At 33.8% G+C, this 13,605-nt stretch overlaps 1 protein-coding gene across 1 annotated transcript in view; it reads right to left on the bottom strand.

Annotated features, from left to right (window-relative positions):
• Positions 1–1,298: 1,298 nt before the first annotated feature.
• LOC149801207 (complement C3-like) overlaps positions 1,299–13,605 on the bottom strand; it is a 333,137-nt gene continuing 320,830 nt past the window's right edge. The window contains exons 37-39 of the mRNA XM_089955246.1: positions 11,592–11,675; positions 4,043–4,172; positions 1,299–1,828 (exon numbers count right to left, since the gene is read on the bottom strand). Coding sequence (XP_089811372.1) covers positions 1,717–1,828; positions 4,043–4,172; positions 11,592–11,675 — 326 coding nt within the window. The 3' untranslated portion in view covers positions 1,299–1,716. The remainder of the gene's footprint in view (positions 1,829–4,042; positions 4,173–11,591; positions 11,676–13,605) is intronic.

The following is a 13,605-nucleotide window of genomic DNA, read 5'->3' on the forward strand; positions in this document are numbered from 1 at the left end:
ATGCTGACCTTGCCTGAAATATTTAGTAGTAGGTACCATCAGCCAATCACGGTGAGTGTGCATCTTCGTGGATTGCTGCTTAAAAAGCCTCGAGTTGCAGCCAGGGAGCAATGCTTCTGGTCACTCAAATCTTGCAATGCTCTGGAGGGTGCGAGACCTACGAAAAGCATCACCACATTAAGTGGTGCTACCCTCAATAGATTCTTGTTGTGGTCAAGCAAGACCTTTTGATATTTCCATGCTGGCATCCCTGCAGAGGTGGATAACATTAGCAGAAAGCACCACTGACATGGATAATGCATTCTCAATGTCTTTGACACAGTCGGCAATTGTTGAAGAGCCCGTGAAAATAACAATTTCTCCTACAATAGACTAAGTAAACAGCTAAAAAGAGATCAGCATGAGAGGCTATTATCACCAGGGTTTGAGGCTTTAGCATGATGGTTTCCCATGATTTCAATCTGAGATGAGCCCAGGTCCCAGCTGTTATCCGCACTTTGGAAACAGCAGAGTCCAAGAGGTGAGATGAGGGTTTAAGGGGCCAAGCAAGTGCATGAATCAGATAACCTGAGATGCAAACCAGTGAGTGAAGCATAGAAAAATGGGACAGACCACTCCTTTTGCTGTCTGGCAGTTTCTTGGCCTTGAATACTTCTGTGCCAGCTCCCAAACCCTCACAGAGTGTGGGAGCTGCAGAATATCTTAATGAGAGTGGGGCACACAAAGCCTCTCCACAATATAAAATATCCTGGTATCCTATGCACACAAAGGCATGGGCACAGGTCTCAAGGAATGAAAGGTTTAAGACAACAGCAAAGGTGAAATTCATTGAGTACCATTACATGCATGAATTCCCAATATATTTGATGGAAAAAGACATTATGTATGAAGACTATAACAAATGAATCAGACTGGGATAATGTTCTTTTCAATTTTGGAAGGAATATTTAGCTTGGACTGGGAGCTTATTGTCCCAATAAAGGAAAACAAAGCAACAGTAGCAGGAAATGAATTTCGTTTACAAATTTTTGTGGTTTCTGCTTTATTGTTCTAATAAAAGTACAAATGTCTAAATAAAACTTGTAAAGAATACAAAAATCAGTTAAATGGACTTAAAATCCTAACAGATTATCTAAATTTGGATAGCAATATTCTCACAACTTAACCAGGCTTGACATGGACAGATGGGTTGCCCTGGACAGATGGACCGACATGTGAAAGTACAGATGTAAAGACGGACTTATGCAAATAAAGAAAAGTATAAAGCAGTGGGTGCATTCAAACAACAACTGATAGTCTGAACTTGATGCAATTTTAATAACTATGTTTGCAGTACTGAACTGAAAAGCATCTGGATAGGAACAAAATCATACACATGCGCATTGTAACTGACATCCAGTTTTACAATTACACTCTTTCTAACTGTATGTATATGCCAGTTCTTAACCATTAAAAGTGATTGCCAAAGACTGTAATGTTGATAAGGTGTATATCGTTCTGGAAGCACACGGGCGTTCATTACTGTCTAACTACTGTTCAAACCCATGTTCATCCACTTACAGTTTTAGGCAAATCTGTCCCACAAATCTAGACAAAGAATAGTACAAATATTATTTGCATTATGAAAAGAAATATTTTATAAGACTCCTTTAAATTTAATATACAGGATAAGTTTAATACTCCATAAAACGAATTCTTGTCAAGCACTTGTTTTCATTAAACTCCACAACCTCTCTTTCTGTAGATGTCACTCAGGAAACTTGAGACTTTTTGTCTCTTCAGTCGGACAGAATCATCCCACACAATTGCAGAATCTCTCAAAAGGTAACTGTAAAACAGAGAAGCATAGTTATTTTTCCTTACAATAATTATGATATGCTGTGTAAGCTACAGATGTAAAGCATGATGACCATAATGTTGAATCAGTGTGATACAAGGTCATCATATTGGAAATGGGTGTCTGTAATTTTATGCAAATGAAAAAATGAATAAACTTTGTTAAATGTTCGTTAGAATAAATCAGGCAGGGGTAGGTAGCATTCATCACATTTTCTCAATACACTTTTTCTGTTATAATGACCAACCAGTACCAGACAGTCATCACTAAATATCACAAAGATAGTGACCAATGATGACCAACCAGTACCAGGCAGTCATCACTAAATATCACAAAGATAGTGACCAATGATGACCAACCAGTACCAGACAGTCATCACTAAATATCACTAATCCAACCATTCTGCAAGGTTCACCTTAGTTTTTACATACACCAGTTTATTCACAGAATTCAGTTCCCTTTGGAGATACTGAGAATCTTCCATACAGCATGTTGAAATATCCCTAAAATTGCAAACACTTCTGGGTGCTTACAGTGAAAATAGGCACATCAGAACTGATGGATTTAATTCAATTGTCAACTCCACCAAACTTCATCCTCGCTAGTCAAGGTCCCAATGTGTTACCTATCTACACCTTGGCGGATCATTAAGAAATTTTGATACTTCATGTTTGTGAATTTCATCTAATGCAGCAGCAAGCCACTGCATCCAATCAGAATCAAGTTATTCAAATTTGAAAACTGTTCCTACAAGATCCAGATAAGTGTGCACACATCTGGAATGGATTCATAAATAAGCAATTTTCCACTGCCAGTCCATGTTTGTACAAATACATACTTTCCCTCAAATACACATGTAATGGCTTCTCTCTGGTATATAGTCGTTTTCATTAAATTACATAGTTTGCATAGGACTAGACTGATTCAGAAAATGTAGACAGCATGTTCACTAAGTAAGGTAGCTCTCACTCAGGTAGCCATTATGGTATGATTTAACCTAAAACAGATGCCAGAAGGCAGGCAGCTTAGCAAAAACACAGCCTCCAGACTGGTAACATGTTCAGCAAATCTTATGCAAGATTACCTCATTAGTATGCATGATATCTCACTGAATTTAACTCTTCTGAGATCCTTATGATATATTCCAAGTTTGATTGAAATCCGATCTTAGTGGAAAAAATATCAGCACATCAAATGAGATTATCTAATTTATAAATATAGTTCATTATTAAACATATCCAAGATTTTGAAAAGACAAGCCCATATTTCAAGTTCTATAAAAACTGGATTAGAAATATGGCTTCCAGAGGTAACATGCTCATTGTCTAATTTTTCCAACAACATGATGATACAGCATATATTTCAAGTTGGATTCAAATCAAAAATAGTCTCCAGACTGGTAACAAGCTCGGCAAATCAGATGAAGGATTACATAATTAGTATGCATTCTATCTCACTCATTATCAAATGCTTTGGAGGTTGTTACTACAGAAGCATATATTCCAAGTTTGATCAATATCAGATCTGAAATATTGATTCCAGAGTGCCAACATGTTCTGCCATCAGATACAGGATCACCTCAATAATCCTCACTAATTATTGAAATCATGTTGATGACATAATCCCATATTCCATATTACTAAATTGAAATCAGAAATATGGACTCCAGACTTATAACAAGCAATTAGTTATGGCTTTTGTATTTGAAGCAACAGGGGCCATAACTGATATAAGGCCTTCATGCAAGAATGCTCACAAAGTTGGTAAACTGAACAGGTGAATGGTCTTTCTGAAGAAATAATTTAAAACATTTGCATACATAATTAGATATGGAAGGTGGCCATATGGCAATTCATGAGTGTTTGTACAAACTTAAAAGGTCTTAAAGCATGGTTACTCCATGCCTGATTGGATTGAATCTGAACCATCATCTGTCTGAAGTCAAACAAAATGCAGACTTATGAGGGCAGTACCATAAGACCATCTGGCCTCACAACCAGTGAAAGTGAAAGTGTTTGGCTCACACATTTTCATTATATCTCTATTTCTGGGGATATAATCTCATATATCAAACCTTAGGGATGTTACCAGTTTTTTTGTTGTTTGAAATGTATGTTATGTAATTTATGGAAGTAAAGAGGTAAACTTAATCTGCAACAGTGAAACTTAAGATCATAATTTTTTTTCTTCAAAATATCAACTTACATGCCATCCTTATGCTTGGGGCCATCCTTGGCGATGATTACATATTCCTTATTTTCTTTGATTATGGGGCACTGGCAAATGGAGTCCCAGACAAAGTAGATTGTATCACCACGCTCATGAATCATTGCTCCTGCAAGGACATAAATCTTGAGTTAACTGAATGCTAACAATTAGTTCTCCCCTTTACATGAAACTTTGCTTTAATATTTATAATTAATACCACTAAATGAAACCTATATATTAAGACATCAGTATCCTTTGATGACCAACTCTCAATTTTGCCCATAAAGTGTAAAATGGCTGCCAGCTTCATTCATTTTCATTGTCATAAATTTTGTGCTTTTGCTAAAATGTTGAAATTGTGCTAAATGTGTGGATGTTACAACCCTAGGTCTTAAAATATGTAGCAGAAAAGAAGCAAAACCAACAATTTAAGTAAAGTTCAACAAACAAATTATTCCTCAAAGTTACAAAGTGAAAATTTAAGAGACACTTACAGTATTGTGATATAAATCCCAAATAATACTAAATGTCATATCACAAGTCCAAAAGTAAGAAAGTTCCAAATTAATTCCAAGAGTCCTGATGTACCACTATAAAGTAACGTATTTGAACAAGTTCTCAATAATACAAGATGTATTTGAACGAGTTCTCAATAATACAAGATGTATTTGAACGAGTTCTCAAAAATACAAGATGTATTTGAACGAGTTCTCAAAAATACAAGATGTATTTGAACGAGTTCTCAATAATACAAGATGCATTTGAATGAGTTCTCAATAATACAAGATGTCTTTGAATGAGTTCTCAATAATACAAGATGTATTTGAACGAGTTCTCAAAAATACAAGATGCATTTGAATGAGTTCTCAATAATACAAGATGTCTTTGAATGAGTTCTCAAAAATACAAGATGTCTTTGAATGAGTTCTCAAAAATACAAGATGCATTTGAATGAGTTCTCAATAATACAAGATGTCTTTGAATGAGTTCTCAATAATACAAGATGTCTTTGAATGAGTTCTCAATAACACAAGATGTCTTTGAACGAGTTCCCAATAATCCGTAAGTAGTGCTTAAGTCCAAAAAGTCAATGAACATTTGTAACTCCAATGAATAATATAAATAAATAATTCCTCTCAAATATGAATAATATAAATAAATAATTCCTCTCAAATTATATCTGAACACAACTATAAACAATGATCAGAGATTCTCAAAGACTGATATCAAAACAGGAATGAAAAATTTGCTTAAACTTCTCTCTCTCTCTCTCTCTCTTCTACACACACACACATATATATATATATATATATATATATATATATATATATATATATATATATATATATATATATATATATATATATATATATGACGATCGCAGAGGAAGAAGAAGCAGCTTCAACCAACACCTGACACAACCTTCAAATGCAGCAGGGATTGCCACTCCCACATTGGACTACTAAGCCACAGCAGACGCTGCAAAACCACCAACCGGGACATCTCTCATGGGCGCAGTTCCATCGTCTCTCGAGACTAACGGATGCCAACCAACCAATATATATATATACATAGTAGAAACTTGTGTTGATACATGAGAATTATAATCTCCTTTGTCATACACAAATACTTATATAGTGGATTTTAATATTAATAGCTATTAGACCATAAGACTTCACTTCAAGTAAAACAACTGATGGCTGAGGTTTAATATAAATCATATTGGCATGCACAGCGTAATACGATTTCTTTTGGATAAGCAGATTTCCTATGTACTATGTTACTGAAGGGACTGGCAATCTACAGGCCAAAAACAATCTCCAGGAATCCAAGATAAGATCATTACTTCACTGTAACTGCTGATTGTTGAAACCATTTCTGATATTCCTTAAGCAGTATGACACCAAGGATACCATACAGAATGTAAGATTGGCACCATCTTTGTGCAGGACAAATTAGACATCTTAAGAAGTGTTTTGGTAGAAACTCATGTATATATGGCAATTCATGCAGTATAAGTCATAACAGGATTTTGAAGATGATTGCTATGGAGATGTCAGATCAGCATTCATTGTTTTCCTTTAGAACCAGCTAGACACCATAATAAGTCTTCTGGTGAAAACTCTTAGGATTTAGCAAATTTGTGCACAGTTTCCCCTTGAAGTTGAAAAAATAAAAGGGGGGGGGGGCATCAAAATAGGAAATCAAAATGGAAATAAATATTAGAGCCAAGCAAGAATGAATGCTTTAATATATAGAGATGTTATCATTTATTCTAAATCAATTACAGCTGCAATGCAATCCTGAAAAAGTGCAGTTGATTAATATTTTTGCAAAGTTGTAGAAAGGCATTATAAAATCTTATATAACTTTCATTTTCAGTATTCTTTGGGCCAAGCATTTTGTGTAAACTTCATACATGTATTATTTTAGCCATGGGCTAATTTGGGGTCTGTTATACACAGTGTTTTGGGACTGTAAAGATATACTGTATGATATCTGTCCCATTTTTACATCATTTTACTTTTTGAGTAAAATACATCATTTTTCACTGTTTGAATGAATGTCATTTTTACAATATGAGTAAAGTACACAATTTTTACTATTTGAGTAAAACACATCATTCTTTTAGTCATGTGAAATTACTGTGAATCATTAACCTTTGTCCTTGTACTATGTAAGGTCATTTACTTGTATTCACATTAATGTTAAATTATTAGGTTCCTGCAGATTGTGTTTATTTGTCAAATAATTGGATCTTATACACGCACATATTAATCATAATTATTTTTTTTCATTTGAGTCATTCATCAATAAACATCATGTTTGTATCAACCATCACTAGTGTTTCATTATAAATCTGACCTCATCCTAGTTATCTTGTTACAGCCACATTAGCTATAATTAGTATATAACATCAATTATAGTTCAACAATGTAAGATGTTGATCTTGATGTATGATATGTGGGGGTGGGTGTTACATGATACTGCCAAAACAATCAATGTTGTGTAGCTCTGTTCTGACATGATAGACAGGGAATGAAAAGCCAAATATCTCACATAGTTGACAGCCCATGTTGAGACTGTTACACAGCTCTGAGTATGATTATGAGGAACTCTGAAATCAGCTAAACGGGGGCGGGGGGGTGGGTGAATTCCTTAAATAAACTCAACCTAGGGGTGTATATGAATGTTTGATTGTTTCATTAAAGAAACTCAAACTTTAGTTCAGCAAAATTTGGCATTCCTCAGCTACCATCATTCTTTGATCAAATGAAAAGGCAGTCAACAGATCTTGAAAAATGCATCCATTTGATTGAGACTGGATTTACCTTGATCAAAATGAAAGACTTTAGAGTCAGTATAGCATGAGTGAAGCAAGCAAGCAGACTCTAAGCTGTGTAATACTCAAACAAATTTCCACTTGTGACACACATTAACCAATGATGTAATTCAACAGTCCACAATAGCAACTCTGTCTTACTGTACAGGAACAAAAACACATTTTCTGTATTTCTGGGGAGTAAAACACACATAATACATGGAAATGCCAAATTCTGAATTTCTGGGGAGTAAAACACACATAATACAGGAAATGCCAAATTCTTAGTTTAAGCCCACACAGATTCAGATTATGTAAAATGTTATATACTCTTTTAGATTTTCACAACTGCATGTACTAGATGCAACACTGAAAATGGCAGTGAAGGCAGGCATAATGGAATTTAAATCAGCACCATTTTCATCATAAGAAGTCATCTGGTGAAAACCTCATGTTGATGCGACAACCCATCCAGGAAGAGTGAACATATTTTCAAGATGGTTGCCAAGGCAGGCATAATGGAATTCAAATCAGCACCATTTTCATCATAAGAAGTCATTTGGTGAAAACCTCATGTTGATACGACAATCCATCCAGGAAGAGTGAACATATTTTCAAGATGGTTGCCAAGGCAGGCATATTGGAATTCAAATCAGCACCATTTTCATTTAGAACCACTAAATACAAGAAATGTTCTGGTGCAAACCCCCAAATCAATATGGCTTTTCATTTAGTGGGAGCAGCAATGGCTGCCATGGTAGTTATATCACATGTCAGATAGGCATTCTTTTCATTAAAGACCACTGCAACAACATATGAAATTCTGCAGAAATAGCAATAAAAAGATTTTTAGGATGGCCACTGTGTTGGCAATACTGGATGTCCAAATGGAACCAACTAGACTAATGGATGAATTTATGTGCAAAGTTTCATGGCATTTCTTCAATTAGTGAGAAGCAATGATAACAAATTTGTACCAACTGATGGATGAAACTTTAGCAGACTGATGACACACAACAGGCCAGCCAATAAGCTATTCTGGTCTATGACTAGTGAAGTTAAAAATCTATGAAGATTGTTGGATTAATGACAGACTGGGACTAGATTTTCAAAGTCTCAATGTATTAAAATTACTTCTGATATCAGAACACCTTTTGACTCTTCACAGTCCAGAGAAGATGTACAGAGTAAACTGTTAAATAATGTAGGAGATAGTCAGACCCTCTGATTTTTCACATTCCTATATGTGTATAATCATGTTTTTCAGTGTGGAACACTGGTGCAGGACAGCTCTATCCCGACTCCCATGTGACCTTTATCCTGCCTTGCCGACTAGTTTGACTTTCTACTGCAAGCTTAGTTTACACAGAGTAGCAAAATCTGTTCACATTTGTATCATTGTGTAAACTATCTGCAGCACGCAATTCAGACATTACCATTACCGTAGTAGCTTCAACCACTAATCTTTGAAGGCTAAAATGTGTTCAAATTTTACTGAAAGTTTAGTCCAATTTTTGTATGCTCTATCTTAGAGTAAGGAAATTTTCAATGGGTGTTCTGCCATTTGAAAGTTACAGCAGTATTCACAATATGCCATTTCACTTCAGTGTAGGATAGGAAAATTTTGCATCAAACCCTCCATATAACCTCATGAATGATGCAAAATTCTGATCCTCATGTGGCATTTTCTTCTTCAACATTGATGCAACTTTCTACAATTATTTTTAAAAAGAAAATTTTCAAGTTTTTAATAAAATCAACTACATGATACAATTTAAAATGTTTAAAATTTTTGCTACCCATGTCAGGTTCTGGCTGAAACACTAAAGAATGACACCAATACTACATCATCAAGCAGGTAGGTTATAATTCCATCTGAGCAGAACTCAAACCCATGCTGCAAGTAATGACACCTGTATCACCTTGCTTTATGTATCAATGCCTAAATCAATTAGCCATGCAATCATCTCCTCCCAAAAAGGATGTACAAAGCTGAAAGTAAGTACTCAAAATGCATTAGAACTCGCTAGTTAATCAAATCAAATTTAACTCTCAGATATATTACAAATCCACTGGATTTCAATACATATTTTAAGATCTGAATGTTAAAGTAGACTTTAATTGATCTCATTTTTCACATAAATGAATGCAATATTTACTGTACCATAAAAATCACCTGTTTAGAATGAGTGCTTGTAACTGTTCCACATAGTGGCCATACACAAATTAAAATTAAATAGATTTTACCTTATAAATTACTGCAGTCAGTGATGATGACATGACTCTCCTGACAGATCATTATGAAAATTACTGGAAAGTTTTTTTTTTCTAACATGCCACCAAGTCAACAAAATAGCTACATTTGCATTTATAAACCATGTATATTGGGATTAAATTGCTCAATTAAGCATTTATGAAATTAAAAATTGGCAGTGTTGAACCTAAAGGATGACGAATGCCAGATGCAGGATCATACTATACATTCACCATTTTCATTTAGGACCAACTATATATCATAAGAAGTCTTTCAGTGAAAAACCCATACTGATGTGACCATTCATTCAGGAGTATTGATAACAAGATTTTAAAGATGGCAACTGTAGTGGCATTTTTGGTTGTCTGAGCAACACCATTTTAATTCAGAACCCGAGTTAGACATCATAAGACATCATTTAGTAATAAAAACCCATACAAATACTAACATTAATTCAGGAGGAGTAGTGAAAGATTTTCAAGATGGCCACTGCAGTGTTCAAATTGGATATGGAAAGCAACATAAATTTCATTTAGGATCAATAGTCTTCATAAGTCTGCTGGTGAAAACCTTATGGCAATATTAATTTTCATTCAGGAGTGGCAGCAAATAAAAAGATTTTCAAGACAGCCATTGTGGCAGCCATACTTGACATCAGATGATCTCCATTGTTATTTATGATCAATCAGACATCATAAGAAGAAGTCTTTCAGTGAAAACTCTAAGTTGTTATGACCTTCAGGAGAAGTAATGATAACATTACATTCAAGATTGCCAATGTTACCAAAATAATAAACATCAGATCAGCACCGTTTTTATTTAGAACCAACTAGACTTCACAAAATGTCCTCTGGTAAATATCTCTTGTCAATATTACTTTCTGTTCTGCTAAATCACTTAAGAACAATGGACAACAAATCATGCCATAGGTTCTTCTGGTCGACGACCAGTAGAACTAAAAATACTATGTATGTCTTACAACCAATATTCACACCTGCTATCAATATGTGAATTTTTTCTGAAACTGAATAAATGATCCAATACTCAAAATACTTTTATATTTAATTCGAGAAGTTGTTCAAGTCATACAAACTTTCAGTCGTTACAAATGCTATAAAATGAGTCTTGGGGGGTCAAGTGGGAACTCATAGGGCCAGTTGGTGCTGTTTAGTTATGCATGTTCCCTTTGAGGGTAAAATTTTGTATTTACTATATTAGAACCTTGTATTATAGTTACTGCATTGTCATTTTAAAATCTAAAGCTACCAGTTCTAATAATTTTATTATTCTAAATAAACCATAAAAGAAATCAATTCAAAAAAGGCAAATTGCAAGCCATTCTTCAGGCAACATGGTGTCTGACAGATGTAATTACATAACAATCAAGATGTGCAATTATGTCACACTAGACAAGACTAGTCACTACAGTGGGAATTGAACATTTTCAGCCAGTCTGAATAAGATAGGATAACCATAATTTATCACGTAAATAAAAATCCAAATTTTTCTTTCCCTGATTTATCTCTCAACATATGACAAAATAATTACTATTACTACAAGGTAATGACCAATAAAGCACATGTATCCAATGAAAGAGATAGGCAAAATGGAATCATACTCATTAAATGCTGTGATGTCACATACCTTCATGATGATAATTTTACCTAACTAACCAGTGAAATTGTTTCAATTAGTATTTCCAAGTAAAGTAGCCTAGTGATAGTGATGCAGTACAGTCGAGTTAAATGAGTACCACACATTTTGGTATCTGAGCTTTCGACCAATGACAGGTTTTACATGTATGAAGTATAATAGCTGTGTATTACCTACAGACAGTGTAGATCTTGACCTGAGGAATTTCCATGTATAAGCATATCTTGGATCTAAATTGTTGGCTGTTCAGTGCACAATAGACAAACACAAATACTGTATATGCATTAACATGTACTCTGTTAACTCCACCAACCTACCTTTCTTGATAACTTTAATCATCTCCGCATCTGCTTTGTTTTGTGGGCCTTGGTCATGGATTTTCAAAATTTTAACATGGAATACTGGAAGAAAAAAATGTAATCAATGATTATATAATTAACCCCTAAGAAGCTTTTAGAAGTTTCCAGTACACATATCAAACATTAATTATCACACACAAAATAAATTCATACAAAAAGTAATCATCAGAATATCATGTTGGCCCCTTTACTAACTATAGTGGATTTTGTTAATATTATTTATTTTTGCAATTTAGACTTTTAATATCCCCCAAAATTTAACTCAGCAAAACACCAGCATACTTCTTTGTGTACTAGTTATAAGGCATTTGTCATCTTTAATATGTGCTAACTTAGTAAACTTTTAAATACTCATTCAGGTATTATCTTTATGAACAATTGGTGACAAGGTACTTTATTCCATACTCCGTTATATAATGACCCTTACTAGGGGATATAAACTCAACCATGTGTAGCACACAACAATGCATAGCAACATTTGTAAGAGTTTTGGATTGCCTGAACACTTAGCTATATAGAAATATCAATTTCTTTTTAAAAGTTAAATGATATCACATTTCATGACTGATCCTCCTTAATAAGAAGTAGCATATCATATACAATATAAAAACAATAGACCCTAGAATTAAACCTTGTGGAAGTCATTGCTTAACTGCAAATCATGCATAATATAAAAACAATAGAATTAATCCTTATGGTACCCCACAGCAAATCATATATAAAATATATAAAATAGACCATAGAATTAAACCTTGTGGAACCCCATTCTTAACAGCAAATCATATATAATATAAAAACAATAAACTCTACAATTAAACCTTGTGGAACCCCATTCTTAACAGCAAATCATATATAATATAAAAACAATAAACCCTACAATTAAACCTTGTGGAACCCCATTCTTAACATCTGCAGGATTAGATTTAATGTTCCCTATAAGTACCTCTGCATTTTAGTTTTAAATTGTTGTGAACACAGCCAAGTTTTAAATGTCTGGCACAGTAGTTACAACCAAATACATCAAATTCAAAAGTTTAGATACAACTAGATATGTGTTTATAAAATACATATGTCCCCATTGTAGACATGCTGATCAAAATACCAAATCCAAAATATTTTCAAATTTAGAAAATTGTTAAATATTTGTACAACTGCAGGATAGTATTTTCAAGTCATCTAGATGTTCTTCAAACATACATACCTGATGTGGTTTTTGCTTAACTGTCATAAAAACATCAGTGATAAATTTAAGAAAGAATACTTGACACCAAGTACATGAAAAGCAACTAAATAAATATGACCAATTTATACCAATTTACTCACAAAGATGACAAAACAAAGCAATAGCCATTATTATGTTACTGTCTTCTCCTATAGTGCCATCTAGTTGTGAATAGTACCCGAACTAAAGGTGACAATCTGATATTGTCTGATATTGTACACAGCATAAATTTAAATCAAATAAATACAATTTAAGTAGGTTTGAATAATAGCTCATAATACTAATTAGAGGGAGATGCATACACTATACCTGATATATTTCTTGACAGTGGTAGGTGCTTTTTCTGATGATAATGAGGAGGGGTGAAGGGGAGACTGAGACTAGATGGACCCGTGTGGAAGGAACTAAATTGTATATAATGCAGCTAACTGACTTATCATAATGTGTAGATAAGATAATTATATATCCCGAACTATGCCATTATTTTGCAGGAAATTTTATATTACAATATATCCATATTAATTGCTGACTAATTACGATATATCCATATTAATTGCGGACTAATTACAATATATCCACAGTAATTGCTGACTAATTACAATATATACATATTAATTGCTGACTAATTACAATATATACATATTAATTGCTTACTAATTACGATATATCCATATTAATTGCTGACTAATTACGATATATCCATATTAATTGCTGACTAATTATGACATATCCATAATTGCTAATTACAAT

Source organism: Sinohyriopsis cumingii, chromosome 4 (assembly GCF_028554795.1).
Source record: "Sinohyriopsis cumingii isolate HCF-2022 chromosome 4, ASM2855479v2, whole genome shotgun sequence".
Classification (NCBI taxonomy): Eukaryota; Metazoa; Mollusca; class Bivalvia; order Unionida; family Unionidae; genus Sinohyriopsis; species Sinohyriopsis cumingii.